Raw genomic sequence first — 13,649 nt, 5'->3', positions numbered from 1 at the left:
GGGACCTTTAAGACTCTTCACTCCAAAATGTCCGGGCAGTGTACATTTTTTCATTTGTCTTAACGTGACATGACTGATTTTTTATTCAGGAAACACCAGGGTGCATCCATGTAACACGACCACAGACAGAAGACTCACCCGTCTCTGGGGTCCATGGCTGCCAGCGGGGACAGGTGGTGGGGGCTGCCGAGGTCCCGGTCCAGGCGGTGCTGTCTGGAGGGGAGGTCAGCGGAGGGGACGCAGGAGGGGTTGGGGGGGAGGAGCTCCACTGAGGCGCTGTGGTGGGGGGTGCTGGAGCCGGCGTACAGGCCTGAAAGACAAACAAAGCTAATTCAGTAAACGTGTCAAATAAACTCAAGGCCTCTGCTCTCCATCTTTGCTTTGAGCAAATTAAAAGACATTTCATGGCAATGGAATTTTTGTTTTCACAACGTTGAATGTTCTGTGTTTGCCCTGTTTGCAATTTAGGGTACATTGATTGTACTGCCATGGGGTTGGCCTTGTTTGTCCTTTCAGCTGTTTGTGCTTATGACACAATAATAAACTAAAATGTTACATGTGTGTGAGCGGTGACTTTGAACCGTAGGGTATTTAAAGAGGGTAAATAGGGTTACGGTACACCCTCATGGTTGTGCGAGTACATGACTATCCATATATCTGTAGTATTTATGCGTGTGTATGTTTGAATGTACATTACACTGTATCTGTATAATTTTATTTTCACATGAATACTAAGAAAATAATTAACAGAACAGTTGGATTTGCTGACTGATATTTGATGAATGTTTTATTGACAGTGGTCTGTGGGGGCTGCATGTCGCCAACTTTTCTACTGTTTCAAGCTGTTTGTTTTTCCTGTTCAGAAACAATGGAAACCAGGGGCTGCAACTAATAATATTTGATATATGAATGATAGCTTTTTGTTCCTCTGGAAGAATTCTACCAAAGTTCCCCAAGCCAGAGGTGCTGAATTAAAATGTTTTGTTTTGTCTGACCAACAGCCAAAATCCAAAAGATACATTTTCCAGTAATCCATTTATATTTTCATTTGGGGGGCAGATAGTATTTCGACTTATGTATGGTGGACAGGTGCAAATGCATATTAACAGCCCAAAACCTTTACATTCGGAGCAAGTTAAAAAATGAGACAAATAAAAAAACACAAATGTGCCAAAACACATTCACCAACTTGACGAAACGTCTTGTTTACTAATAAACAAAACGCTGCAAACACAAAACGCTGCAAGATGCTCAAAACACAACGGAAACTGCGACACTAAAAAGCTCACAGCTGGGACAGGAGCGCTTTTCGATGTTCGGGGATAACACATTTGCATGGGTTTTTGTAAATGCATCGTTTTTTGAAGTGTTTTCGTCAGTCATCGTACTTATGTGCTGTATTGTAATGTGTGACAATTTGTTACCACGTTGTGCTTTTTGTCTGGCAGTTTTTGCAGCTGCACTTTCACACATCTGTCAACAAAAAGTTTCCTCTTGTTTAATCGGAAAACGCTGCTCCAGAGAGAGACCTGTGACAAATCGCAGTGGAATACAGAATCCAAGTCTTTAAGTTGGGAGAAGTTACACTCATTCCACCGGCACAATAAATCTACTCTTGCCATCTTCCGCTCCGTTTAACGTATGATTTCTTTCCCAGGATCCACCCGCTGCGCTGGCTGGGGCAGTTAACCAGTGACGAGAGGGGAAGACAGGAGAAGATGAAAGGAGGGGAAAAGATCGGCGCTCCTGGTTTTACCGTTTCCAGGCACAGCTGTTCTCGAGTGGAAGCATGCTGGGGCCTGATCTGACAGCACTCTGAAATGGTTACAAGCTTGATTCATTACCCCCAAATCATCAATCACAGTCCTTAAATGTTTTCCCCTTTAGCCCCAACATCTGCTATCAGACCGGCAGAATAATGGCTGTGATTGCCTCAATTTCATCGCTGGTTCCTTCTGGTGGGAGAGGAGTGAGAGGATGTGATGGCACTCTTTACGGGTTACAGAGGATTATGTTTTTGAAGATGTTGGATTCTGAAATGCTTCTTGTCAAACTCAGGAAGAAAGTCCTGAGTTTGAGGGATATGGAGAGGGATGTCAGCCATTCAGCGTAATAGCAGGAGCATGTAAACATCTGCGCTAAAACTTTGATGAGTCCTTCCTCTGGTTAATCAGGGAACTCTAATTACGCTCCATAAAACAGAGAGGGGCTTCTCGTAAGTCGTGCTGCAGCCATGTGAACAAGAGCAGACTTATGACTGGAAGCATGACTCATTTTCTGCTCCACAAGTGTTAATGATGGGATGGCTGCCCACCTTGCCCAACCTCTTCCATGCATCCTATTGGCCCTGAAACAAAGGGGGAACTCATGAAAATGGAGATCCTGAATGCCAACCTGCAACGTCTTTGCTGGCCTTGAATAACACCGCATCCCTGAACACTTTGGCATCGACGCACGAGCAAAGTCCTCGGGGCTTTAAAGCATTTTAAACAAGGGAGTAAGCAACATCCACTCAGAAACAGAGGGAGGCAGAGGGGAAAAAGCCAAGATGCAGAGGTCCAGTGGACATTCAAGGAGAAGTTGAGCGTTCACAGTCGTCAACATAGTGTTGAGTTCCAGCAACAATCCCAGAGAGCAACGGGAAGCCTGGACGGGATACAGGCAGAAAGGACAGATGTGAACTGAGGGACTCTGTCTTTAAGATAGTTAAAATCTATTTATCTCTCTCTCTTGTTCCCACTCCGGAGTTGTGTTGACGCGTCACGGTCAAATTCATCAATTCGAAAAATGGATGTTTAAGCGGCCACATGTGACGAATAAAAGTTTCCGTTTGTGGCGGGTTGTAATGGTTTTTGCAGCCTTTGCATGACAGGGTGACATGTTAACATGATATGGTTATGAATTACAAACCAAGCAAACAAAAGTGCCAGGTTGTTACTTCTGAACTAAAATAACCAAGGGGAGTCCAACAGCTAAAATGTTGATATAAAACGTGTATAGGCAATTATAGATGAATTATAGTGTGTTTTTGTTAGAATAAAAGGTGCGGTAAGTATGGTTTTTACTGCCTGAGCACAAAATTACCATAATACATCTGCAGGAATGTTGACATGGCTGCTGATGACCACCAATGACTCACTGATTGCTTTGCCAGGTGTTGGTATATCTGGCGCTCAGACCTCGTCTAATGGCTTTAGTTTGGAAGAAAATCCCTTAGCCATCGATATTTTGAGACAAGGATTGTGCTACTGCCGGTATTATATGACATGTTGTATTCAAGCCAAAAAGCTTAGATAGAGGTGTTTATGCCCTAGTTAGCTTACATTTTAGCATAGTTCATATTGAAAATGTATCGATTTGAATATGTTACAAGACAATAGAGTTTGTATTAAAGGTGGGGTAGGTAACTTTGGAGAAACCAGCTCGAGTGCGGTAGAATTTGAAAATACACAGCCGGAACAAATCTGCCACTTCCTTACAGAGCCCCTCCTCCAACACACGAACGCGCACGTGACCAATGAGGGCACGAGATAAGTTTGTGCCCAGATGGAAGGCTGACAGGCAGCTAGGCCATCCAGTTACTTTAGCCGGGCCGGTGAAAATGATTGGTCGTGCTTTTTACAGCGCCACGGCTTCCACAGATGAAAAAAATTGTTATGGATTTTTTGTCAAAGCACTTCAGATATTCATTGCTATCGGGATGTTAAGAGCATTCCATGGAATATAACAAAAAGTGTATCTCGAGCCGGTTTCTCAAACTTACCTACCCCACCTTTAAGTGCCTGCACCTACATTATAACAATACATTATTTAAATGACAGAAAGAAAGCATTACAATTGCTAACATAGACCAACTCCATATTACCAGGGATTTAACTAATTGGCAGCAAAGGTAATGATAGCTTTCTTAACTGCAACTAAGAAATATTCCCCATGAAAAATCTTGTGTGTTTCTTTACTTCAACCAGAGGAAAAGTAAGCAGTTACAAAGACGTGAAATATGTTGGAGAATCTTCGGACATGTGGGAAATTTCAGAAATCAACAGGGTTTTGAAGAATGTATGTAAAGTGCTTGAACAAAAACTAAGATACAAAACCTCTCTGAGTTACATTGTACTTCATCTCTATAATAGGGCATAGCAATTGAGAGAAAATAATACAACTTCTTTACTACTGTTAGTATTTAATTGTTGTAAATGTCTTGCCAATAAAGAAGTAAGAGGGAAAAAACACAAGGAAGGACCGCAGAGAGACACTAGAGACCTGAGTTGTTGCTGCTGACTAAGTATTAGATTACTTAATGCCTTCATAAGGGGGTGGTTATGTATTCAAGGTGTTAGATTACGGAGCAGCTTCCTGTGGTCACCTGTGAAGATGTCTTGGCCCAGTCCGGGAGAACGGCCATCTTTGTTGTAGAGGTGCTGCGAGGAGGTGGAGCTGTGGAGGTGCTGCATGGACAGACAGTCACTCAGGACGTCCTGCTCCAGGTGAGGACAGGGCCGCAGCTGTCAATCACAAACAGGAGAAAAAACAGAAAATGTTTACAAGAAATGGTGAGTCATTTATACAGAACTCCATCTGGTTCGTAAGATTACACAACCGAAGAACAAAACAGTTATTCTCTATGTTTGGCTGGGTGTGTTTTCTTTTAAATGAAATAACTTGATTGTATTGTTGATTTGAAACAGTAACATATTACATTGTCCGTCAGGGGCGCCCAGAGGAGAAGTCATGCTGATTTTTGAGTCATGCTTTGGCCTTGTGGTTAAGTGACCAATATACCAACTCAGAGCAAATGCAAGATTGCTTCTGTTTCTTTCCCTGCCAACAGTAATGTGGGGCAACCGAAGACACATTGCAGCTGGAGAGCCGATCACACGCCACACAGAAGAAACCGTAAACCTAACTTGTGTCAGAAATTAGACATCTGCCTTATAAATCAGCGTAACAGCTGAACTCTGTATTATCCATCAGTGGATTCCTCTGTAATAAAACTTTACAGTTGCTGAGGTACACACCAGCACTGTACCAACAACCACATTGTCCCTTTACTCAGGACTCAGGAGACGCACCTTCAAATAACCTGTAAATTCAACACAGGGGCCGGTAAGTATGTAGAAAGAAAGACGTTTTAAACCAATCGACTAAAGGTCTCAATCACTACTGCGTTGGCTCCAATATCAAATCATGTTTTATGGAGAAAAGAAAAAGTGGATCTTAGACTGTGTAAAGTCTGGTTTCTGAAATGATGTTGTGAAGCTCAATGTGAGTCGCCATCTTTGCATTAACAAAACCCGGCTAATCATCAGATTGGGGTTATTTATTTGGTAGATTCGGTTTGAAGAAAAGGGATCCATTTTGATAGACATTCTAAAACTGTCACCCCGTCACATCTAAAATAATTTAAACACCACTAGTACAAACATGATCAATCCAGGGAGTTAATAGACAAATAAATAGGCATTGCTACCCTAGCATCTGTGTCACGCTAATAATAATAAAATAATAATCCTTATATTTATTATAGCGCTTTATCAATGACTCTCAAAGCGCTTTACACATACAGATATGTAATGGTCATCTACTGTGGACAATACCCACAGGAGCAAATTCGGGTGAAGTGTCTTGCCCAAGGACACACCGGCCTGACGCAGTGGGGCGGGAGCGGGTTTTGAACTGGAGTTCCCCAACGCCCCCTTGATCTGATGATCAAACGCACAGACCACTGCGCCACCCGTCCCACACTGCTAAACGTTTCCATGTTAACCTCCGGCCCAAAGGAATCAGCTTTAACACTGTGTGCAGAGGGTGCGAGTCATCTTCCAATATGGAGCAGGATGCTGTTTCTGTCCTGATAAGAGGTGACATGGGGGAGCAGCTAGTGGCTAATGCACCCACCTGCCACTCAAAGCACCCACCAATGTAGATGGACAAAATGTCCTCTCCATTAAAGGCAGCTATAGCCTCCCAACTGAGATACGGGATGGTCCCACTCTCAATAGTTTTAAAGGTCAACTCAAAGAATGGTTGAGAAACAACAGACGTGCAATCAGCGCTAAATGCACTTTAACACAGGGGTATCTCCTCTTGCACTTTAGGTAGTTCTTGTTCCTTCTCTTGCACTTTACACGTCGTTGCTGCTATATTGTACTGCCATGTCATAAATACTCGTGTATGCTGCTCTTGCTCTTTTTGCATATCATGTATTTTGTTTTTGCTATGTTCGTAAAATGTAAACTTCTTGTTTTATGTGAGGGACTGCGGATGGAAATTAGCTCAAAGCTAAATCTGGCACTGTTACGCTTGACACATTTTTTATGTTTTAAGTGTTCATCACTGTGCATTGTCCCTGCCAAATAAACGATTAAATGAAATAAATAAAATGTTTCCACATTACTTTAAGGCTGAGTAAAACTTAAAGAGGACATATTGTGTTTATTTTCAGGTTCATATCTGTATGTTGTGCCTCTACTGTCTCCATGCTTTAATGTTCAAAAAGCTGCAGCACCTGTCCAACCTACTTTTTTATGATGCTTTGATATTAACCTTTTCGAATAATACATATTTTTGTATCGTAGTAGTAACTGATCTATGATGCTGAGAGGCATAACAATCATAAGTATGACAGGTTTTCAGTTACAGAAGACAAGGTCGACGTTGTTCAAGGTTTATTCTTCATCATCATCTCAACCCTATCGGTCTCGGTATCTCTGTGTCTCATAGTCCGTCCATCCTTCCACAAATCCAGCTTTTGTTATTTCATGAAAATCAAACCCACATTTTGATTCTGTGGTCGGAAACGTTTTTCTGCACTATCACAACACTCTACCCTCAGCGATGAGCCAAGTGGATGAATAACAACGATTTCTGTGCGTGACTTCACATCATTTAAGACCTTCTGGCAGTACTATCACAGATGATTGATTGAGTTGTACAGCTGGCATCCTCCACGTTATGACACTGAAATACTGTATGTCAATAAATATGTATGTGCTTGTCCTCCACGGGATCTATATGAGTTTTCTTGCTAAACATTCATCACATGTAATTGGGGCTCGGTTCTCCACACTGCGAGACTCCAAACAGCCTTTTCTCTTTCTTGTGGAGAGTGAAGTAAGAGCGTTTGTTTGACATTTGCCCAAAACATCTGCTCACTGGGGTTTTCAGCTGTACAGCTTTTTAACAATGCTACAAGCAAACATGTGTTTTCCCTTTACAGCAAAGAAACACATCATCCAGCCTGCCACTATCCAGCCCCTTCCACAACAATGAGCCCATTCTCTGGTGTTCACCCACTTCCAGTCAGAGGAAGGATGGGCTTTTGACCATGAACACGATGAAATGTGGTCTAACCTGATCTATTGTTGACTAAACGATTCTCAGAGACACCCCTCCGCTGCCCTAACCCTCAATTAAACCAACTTGATTGATCCGTGGATAATGTACATCAGAACAGGACAGATCACATCGACTAGTCTGTTTGTAAAACCTGTATTTCTACCTTATTGACTTGAATTATTAAGACATGCTAAAAGCTCTGTGGTTGCCATTGTTTTCTCACTTGAGATATGACCAGTGATGGAATGGTGCATTCTGTGGCTATTAGTCCTGACGGCTGGAAATACTAGTTGTGGTGTTGTCATTGTCTACATTGTCGCTGTATTGTATAATTATTTGTCTGTTTTACTTTGATGTTTTTCTTTTCCTTTCGATGCTTCTTTTTATGGCTCTGTTGTTTAAGTTATCTTGATAAGCATTTGTTGGTTTGCTTTTGCCTGTGTGGGGAGTGGGGGGTGTAGTGAGTGTACTGTGATACTACCATTTTTAGTATCACATATATTTATTTTTTAATGCTTAATGTCTTTTTTTTTTTTTTTTTTTGTAAAGCACTTTGAATTGCCTTGCGTTGAAAAGTGCTATATAAATTGCCTTGCCTTGCCTTGCCTTGTAAATCGATTATTGTACACTCTAATGAAATAGAGTTTTAGCATTATAATTGTGTCTTTATATAGAACTTAATCCCTTTATCCTTCCCTCTCTTGTACATTACATGTTACTTGTTTGACACTTTCATCCAAAGCGACTTACATACTCAATACTGTGGGCAATCCCCACACAACGACATGCTGACTGCAGTGGGACTCAAACTTGCTATCCTCTGATTCGAAGATCAGCGCATTAACCCACTGCGCCACACGCCTCCCCATGTAGAAGCTGTCTTACCTTTCTACGCACCTGTTGCTCTTTGGCCGAGTGGATCTTGACATGTTTGCGTAGAGAGCTGGGATCTGTGTAGCGCTTGGTACAGCCGGGGATCTGACATGCGTATGGTTTCTACGGGAAGAAAAACAGTATTTCACTTTAGTTTTAAGTTTGCATAGCATTTTAAATCACTTTTAGGTGAGGGAAAATACACAAGCTTGACAGTTATTTGAGAAGATATAATGGATATTGGGGAAATTAGGCTGAGAGGAAGCAAAATGTATACACAATAAGTACATATGTTAAAGTGAAGGCAAAGTGAAAGACCTACCTTTCAGCTGACAGAATGTGAAGTAAGAAGAAGAGGAAAAAACGCATGAAAAAGAAAGAAGAAAATATCTGTTATAAAATATTTTCAAAAACAAATTATCTCCCTAAATTCAGAGCCTCCATCTTTTTTTTTTAAATTGCTGTCTTGTCTTGTCTTGTTAATTGCGGGTCTTCCCTGCTTTTCTTGTCCCATTGTATTAGTGAAGCCTCTCTTTGTGATAAAACAACCTCAATGCAACATAATAAATATAAATACTCAACAATGCTCGTCCAATTTTCAGTAAATTATAAAGAAATGGTTAGTTATTTATTTGCATGAATACGAATTTAAGACTGTGATAAAATTATGAACCAAATAAGGATTGGTCTTGTTATTTTATACCTTCATTATGTGCTGTATGTAAGTGTGCATGCTGACATACAGACAGGGGGTCAGGAGGGAAATGTCGGCAGATTAGGCATCTGTAAAATTGCTTAATTGTCATGGAGTTTCCTCATCATTTCACATTCTTCCCATTGACCAAGCAAATACAGCATGTCGCTCGCTGATTGAGGGATTTTCCCCCTCACAGCAATTTCTCTCTTCATCGTCAGGAATATATGTTGGCCATTAAAGTGTAACAGGATACGCAGCTTTATTAGCTCGGCCGCCATTCCTCAACCTTCTCTGTAAATAAGTCGTTGTTATTGCAAGGCGCTTATAATGCCACTCATCTCCGCCATGTTTGTTTTGTCAAGCAACAAAACAGCATAGAACCTTGAGTAGGAAAAAAGAAAATACAAGCACAACTTCTGTGACGAAAAAATACCATTAAAGCTTGAAAATGATTTCCCTGCAAAGTGTTTCTGGCAGGGCCGGCCGCTGGCACAGTGACGGCCTCAGCGGGGCGTTAATGTGAAGCCATAAGCATCAGGGTCCCAGATTAGCTGTATCATTTATATCACACTGTGGAGAGATCGGGCGCTGGAAGAAAATCCCGGACTGATAGAAAAACAAAAGTCTGCTTATGTAAAGGTTCTGAGTGATTTACTATTACGTACTGAAAGCATCGGTGTCTGGCGAATACAGGAAAACACAGGGGGAGAATATTCTGGAAATGTAAATAATATAAAAATACCGTTAAGATAGGAATCTATATCATTGAGAGTGTTGCAGAAGCTGTGTTTTATTGATTAAAACTGATATTTATTCTAGCTGGCTTTTTTAGTACTCGGTCATATAGTCTGAATCCACCTCCCTTAAAATAAAGGGAAAACTATTTTTACAATCACGTTAAAAAGAAAACCCCTTTACAAGAAATCGACTGCTGCGGTACAATAGTAACCGGCAACCATCCTTAAGGCTCTGAAAAACGTTTTTTGAGGAACACATTTTTCTTCATATTGTTAATTATCCCGTGAAGAATTTTCCACTTATATTTAGTCTGCATTGAAGAGTTGTTAGGAGGTTTGATTCGGCACTGAAATATATAAATGGGATCTTATTTAGGGGTTATAGGTAGAGGATGTTGTGTCTCAGAGAATCTTTTTAACGATGGGTGCGCATTATAATAATAGTGAATTAATTTGACTTTATATTGCTCCATAGACCATCTGCTATGTGCATTGTTTTGAATGAGTGATCAAAAATGAACTAAAACTAAATGCTTACGGTATAAATTACTGTGAAGTTGTCTGAATTGGGGGAATGAATACTAATGTACGTTATTTGAGCAAAATAAGCCATTTATTCCTAAACTGTGTTGGCCTGCGGAGGTGATAAAGTGACGTATTGGTGATAAAGTGAGGTATTGGTGATAAAGTGAGGTATTGGTGATAAAGTGAGGTATTGGTGGGTAACTGAGACATGACGAGTGGCAGCGATGGGTGACTCAATATTTCCCTTCCTTTAAACCGGTCAGAGAAACAGGCGAAGCTGTGTTTACAGAACTCAGCTCCAATCCAAGTCTGTTAGCGACTTAGCCTAAAGGAACTGATCACTTAATGATCTGACGTGCCGGCATCGAGAGTGTCAAACATCTCACTGACTGACAGCTAATTAAAGCTTTTCACTGTCAAGATGTGGGAATCGGCATTAAGTCTTTGAGCGGAGTGTGGTTTTTAATGTTCCACTTGGAGCAATTACGGCGTGCGCAGACACACACATTGACTGAATGGAAATCCGTTGATAGATTTATGTATACCTCACATTTTAATGTTGCACATAATCCAATCCCTAAATAGATTTGGTAGAAACTAAATCTTTTATTCAACATGATTAAATATTTAGAGTCCAAAATGTCATGCTGCTGTGTTTCCTTGACCTACTGTAAGCGACCACCCACACTACTTTCGGCAGAGCCAGGTTAAGCATGAATCTACTCTGGTGAGACATTGGGAGACTTGAGGGTTTCTGACCGTGTCCAGGTGAGTGCGCTGATGCTTGGCGCGGTCGCTGGAGTTGCTGAAAGCTTTCTGGCAGCCGGGGTGCTGGCACAGGTACGGCTTCTCTCCCGTGTGGCTCCTCAGGTGGATCTTCAGGTTCTCCAGACGTGAAAACGCTTTGTTGCAGCTCTCGAACTGTGGAGGAGGGGAGACAGCACATTAATATGACACAGGAATGCAAACATACACAAACACACACAGCCACAGTGAGACATGTATGCCCAGAACCACACAAGTAAACAAACAAACGCCCACATGTATGCAAACAGAGAGAAAAAAATCAATCAGTGCATTTTCTGGTCAAATGTGGGCTCTGTATATTATGTACAAGTCTGTGAGTCAGAAAGAAGCTTTCCCACTCCTCCCTCAGTCCCTTAAACACTCTTACAGCTGGAGGAGTTCACTTTACACCACATATAAACCAGCTATGGAAAAGCAAGAGATGCTTAAGAACATGGGAGGTATAATTCCATCCCTCTTGAATTACGCAGCCAATCCAGGGTCCTTTGTTGAAAACCAGGTCCACTTGAAAGACAGAAGCGTGCGTGACAGTGCACCTGCCTCAAGGCTGCGTCTAAATTGCAGGGGGAAACTGGAGTGTGCTGTACAGCGGCGCTTAATGGGCTGTAATGCATAGCATGAGATAAGTGTTCGGCTGTGTATAGTGCCTTGGACTGACAAGTGACAGTGACTGTGAACAGGCTCGTATCAGACCCAGTTTGGCCCATTTGATCCGAACCACTCAGCCAATGAACACCACAGATTTGTTAACAAGTGAATGATTCATGAGGCGTCTCGCATGTCCACTCCTGCTCTTAAGCAGAAAACACGGCTGATTGGTTGATGAGGCGGATCATGTCAAGACCCCCTACAGGGACTGCTGTGTAAAGAGTCACATCGTACATATGGGAAACTGGTACGGGAAGCATAGCTCAGCGTCACATATATCTACCCGAGGTTAATCTCATTAATGTTTTCAGGAGCAGCTGGACATCATTACACAGAGACTGTCACAGGGCACAATAGGAGCAAATTAAGAGCTCATGTTAGCATCCTTCTTCTGCACAGCCACTTGCTTTTCACCCTATAAAGACTTCGGATGCATTATTTTATACAGGATTGCACAAAAGAGGATTTTTGTTATTTTGTTGAAATAACGCACAACACATATTTATATTATGTTTTATTATATTATTTTTATAGCTTGAATTTGTAATTTTTATAGTCACCAAGAATTGAGAAATACTAAAAACCATTCTGCCTTTATACAATATTTTGCCACACCCTTTTAGTGTCTTATGATTGGATTCAACATCGATTCAGTAGGGCTTTATTTCAGGATCTACTCCAGTGTGTATAGCAGGGGTGGCCAACCCGCGGCTCTCGAGCCGCATGCGGCTCGACAGTTCATATTGCATTTTATATGTGTGAGTTTGGGGGAGAGACACTGACTCCTGACTAGTGGTGCCGATACTTGAAAGGTATACCGCGATACCCTGCCGTTGAAAACGTTACGATTCCTTCGTTTCATTAGTATCGGTACTTTAAGGCTGCGGCCACACGAGGACGAAAGCGGCTAAACGCATAGGATTAACGCAAACGCAATTACAAACAAGCTTCCGTCCACACGCAATAGTTATCCGGATAGTGTCTGTCCACACGAGACCGCTCCGTTTAGCTCCAACCGCTGGAGAAGCTGCAGTACATATGCCGAGCCTGTACGTGGCGCTGTAACTTCCTCCACAAAAGCAGCGAAGAAGCATGGTTGTCATGGTTGCCCTTCTGTTTATTCTCCGCGGTGGGGGCCGAGGGAACCGGGCAGCGTTTTTCGCCAGTCAACGTGTATTAAAGTTTAAATCTTCCGGACAAAATCATAAAAGTGCCGGTCAAAGGTCTTCTTTGTTATTTATTGAGCTTTAAAACAAATGAATAACGACTCTATATATTATAAAAAAATATATATCCCAATGCCACAAAAATGCATCAGTGACGTGGTTGAAACAAAAAACTGAAACAAGCGGTATCAGTGACTGTGTGTTTGATGTGGCTCTTTGCAGTAACATAGAACAAATGTGGCTCTTAACCTCTGACTGGTTGGCCACCCCTGGTGTATAGCATAAGGGAGTTTTTATAATTGAAAAAGTCATAACTGAAATAAGTCAAATAAACAATTAAATATGTCAAACTTGCACAAATAAACACTTTTCTCTCACTTCTCAGTGACTTAAAGCAGTGGTTCTCAAATGGGGGTACGCGGACCCCTAGGGGTACATTGGAGTACTGCAGGGGGTACGTGAGATTTATTTTATGTTAATGAAAAAAATTAAATAAAATTTGAGCAGTGTGGGTTTTATATCAACAGTTACACATATTTCAAAACGCGAAGTGTAATAACTGCAGTTTGCCTCCCTGTCAGAATGACAAAGATCCTCAGTGAAGCACGAGCCCATGTTTCTCACTACATTGTAAGTACAACTTATTAAAAAGATCAGTTCAATGCAACTAATGTCGTCTCAGTGTTATTGCATGATGTTAAAATTGGTTTGCCATGAATTTAGTGATGTATTCTAAACATTTGAAATGTAGCATTTAAGTGTTTCTCAGTTACAAGGTTGTTGTTTTAATAAATCAGACTCTGATGGTGCAGCGCTGTACTGTACCTCTTTACATAGGCTTTTCTTCCCTAACAAATC

At 41.5% G+C, this 13,649-nt stretch overlaps 1 protein-coding gene across 3 annotated transcripts in view; it reads right to left on the bottom strand.

The window, feature by feature from the left end:
• Nucleotides 1–13,649, bottom strand: part of LOC117445448 (zinc finger protein GLIS1) — an 80,385-nt gene that overhangs the window by 10,873 nt on the left and 55,863 nt on the right. For 2 of the 3 annotated variants that reach the window (XM_034081155.2, XM_034081157.2), the window contains 4 exons: nucleotides 10,930–11,091; nucleotides 8,224–8,334; nucleotides 4,367–4,505; nucleotides 139–310 (listed from right to left, as the gene is read on the bottom strand). In XM_034081155.2, the coding sequence (XP_033937046.1) occupies nucleotides 139–310; nucleotides 4,367–4,505; nucleotides 8,224–8,334; nucleotides 10,930–11,091 (584 nt within the window). The remainder of the gene's footprint in view (nucleotides 1–138; nucleotides 311–4,366; nucleotides 4,506–8,223; nucleotides 8,335–10,929; nucleotides 11,092–13,649) is intronic. The other variant, XM_034081156.2, reaches the window with a different exon arrangement.

This window comes from Pseudochaenichthys georgianus, chromosome 4, assembly GCF_902827115.2.
Source record: "Pseudochaenichthys georgianus chromosome 4, fPseGeo1.2, whole genome shotgun sequence".
NCBI classification, from domain to species: domain Eukaryota; kingdom Metazoa; phylum Chordata; class Actinopteri; order Perciformes; family Channichthyidae; genus Pseudochaenichthys; species Pseudochaenichthys georgianus.
The sequence above is the reverse complement of the archived record's forward strand: the minus strand, read 5'-3'. Positions and strand labels throughout refer to the sequence as shown.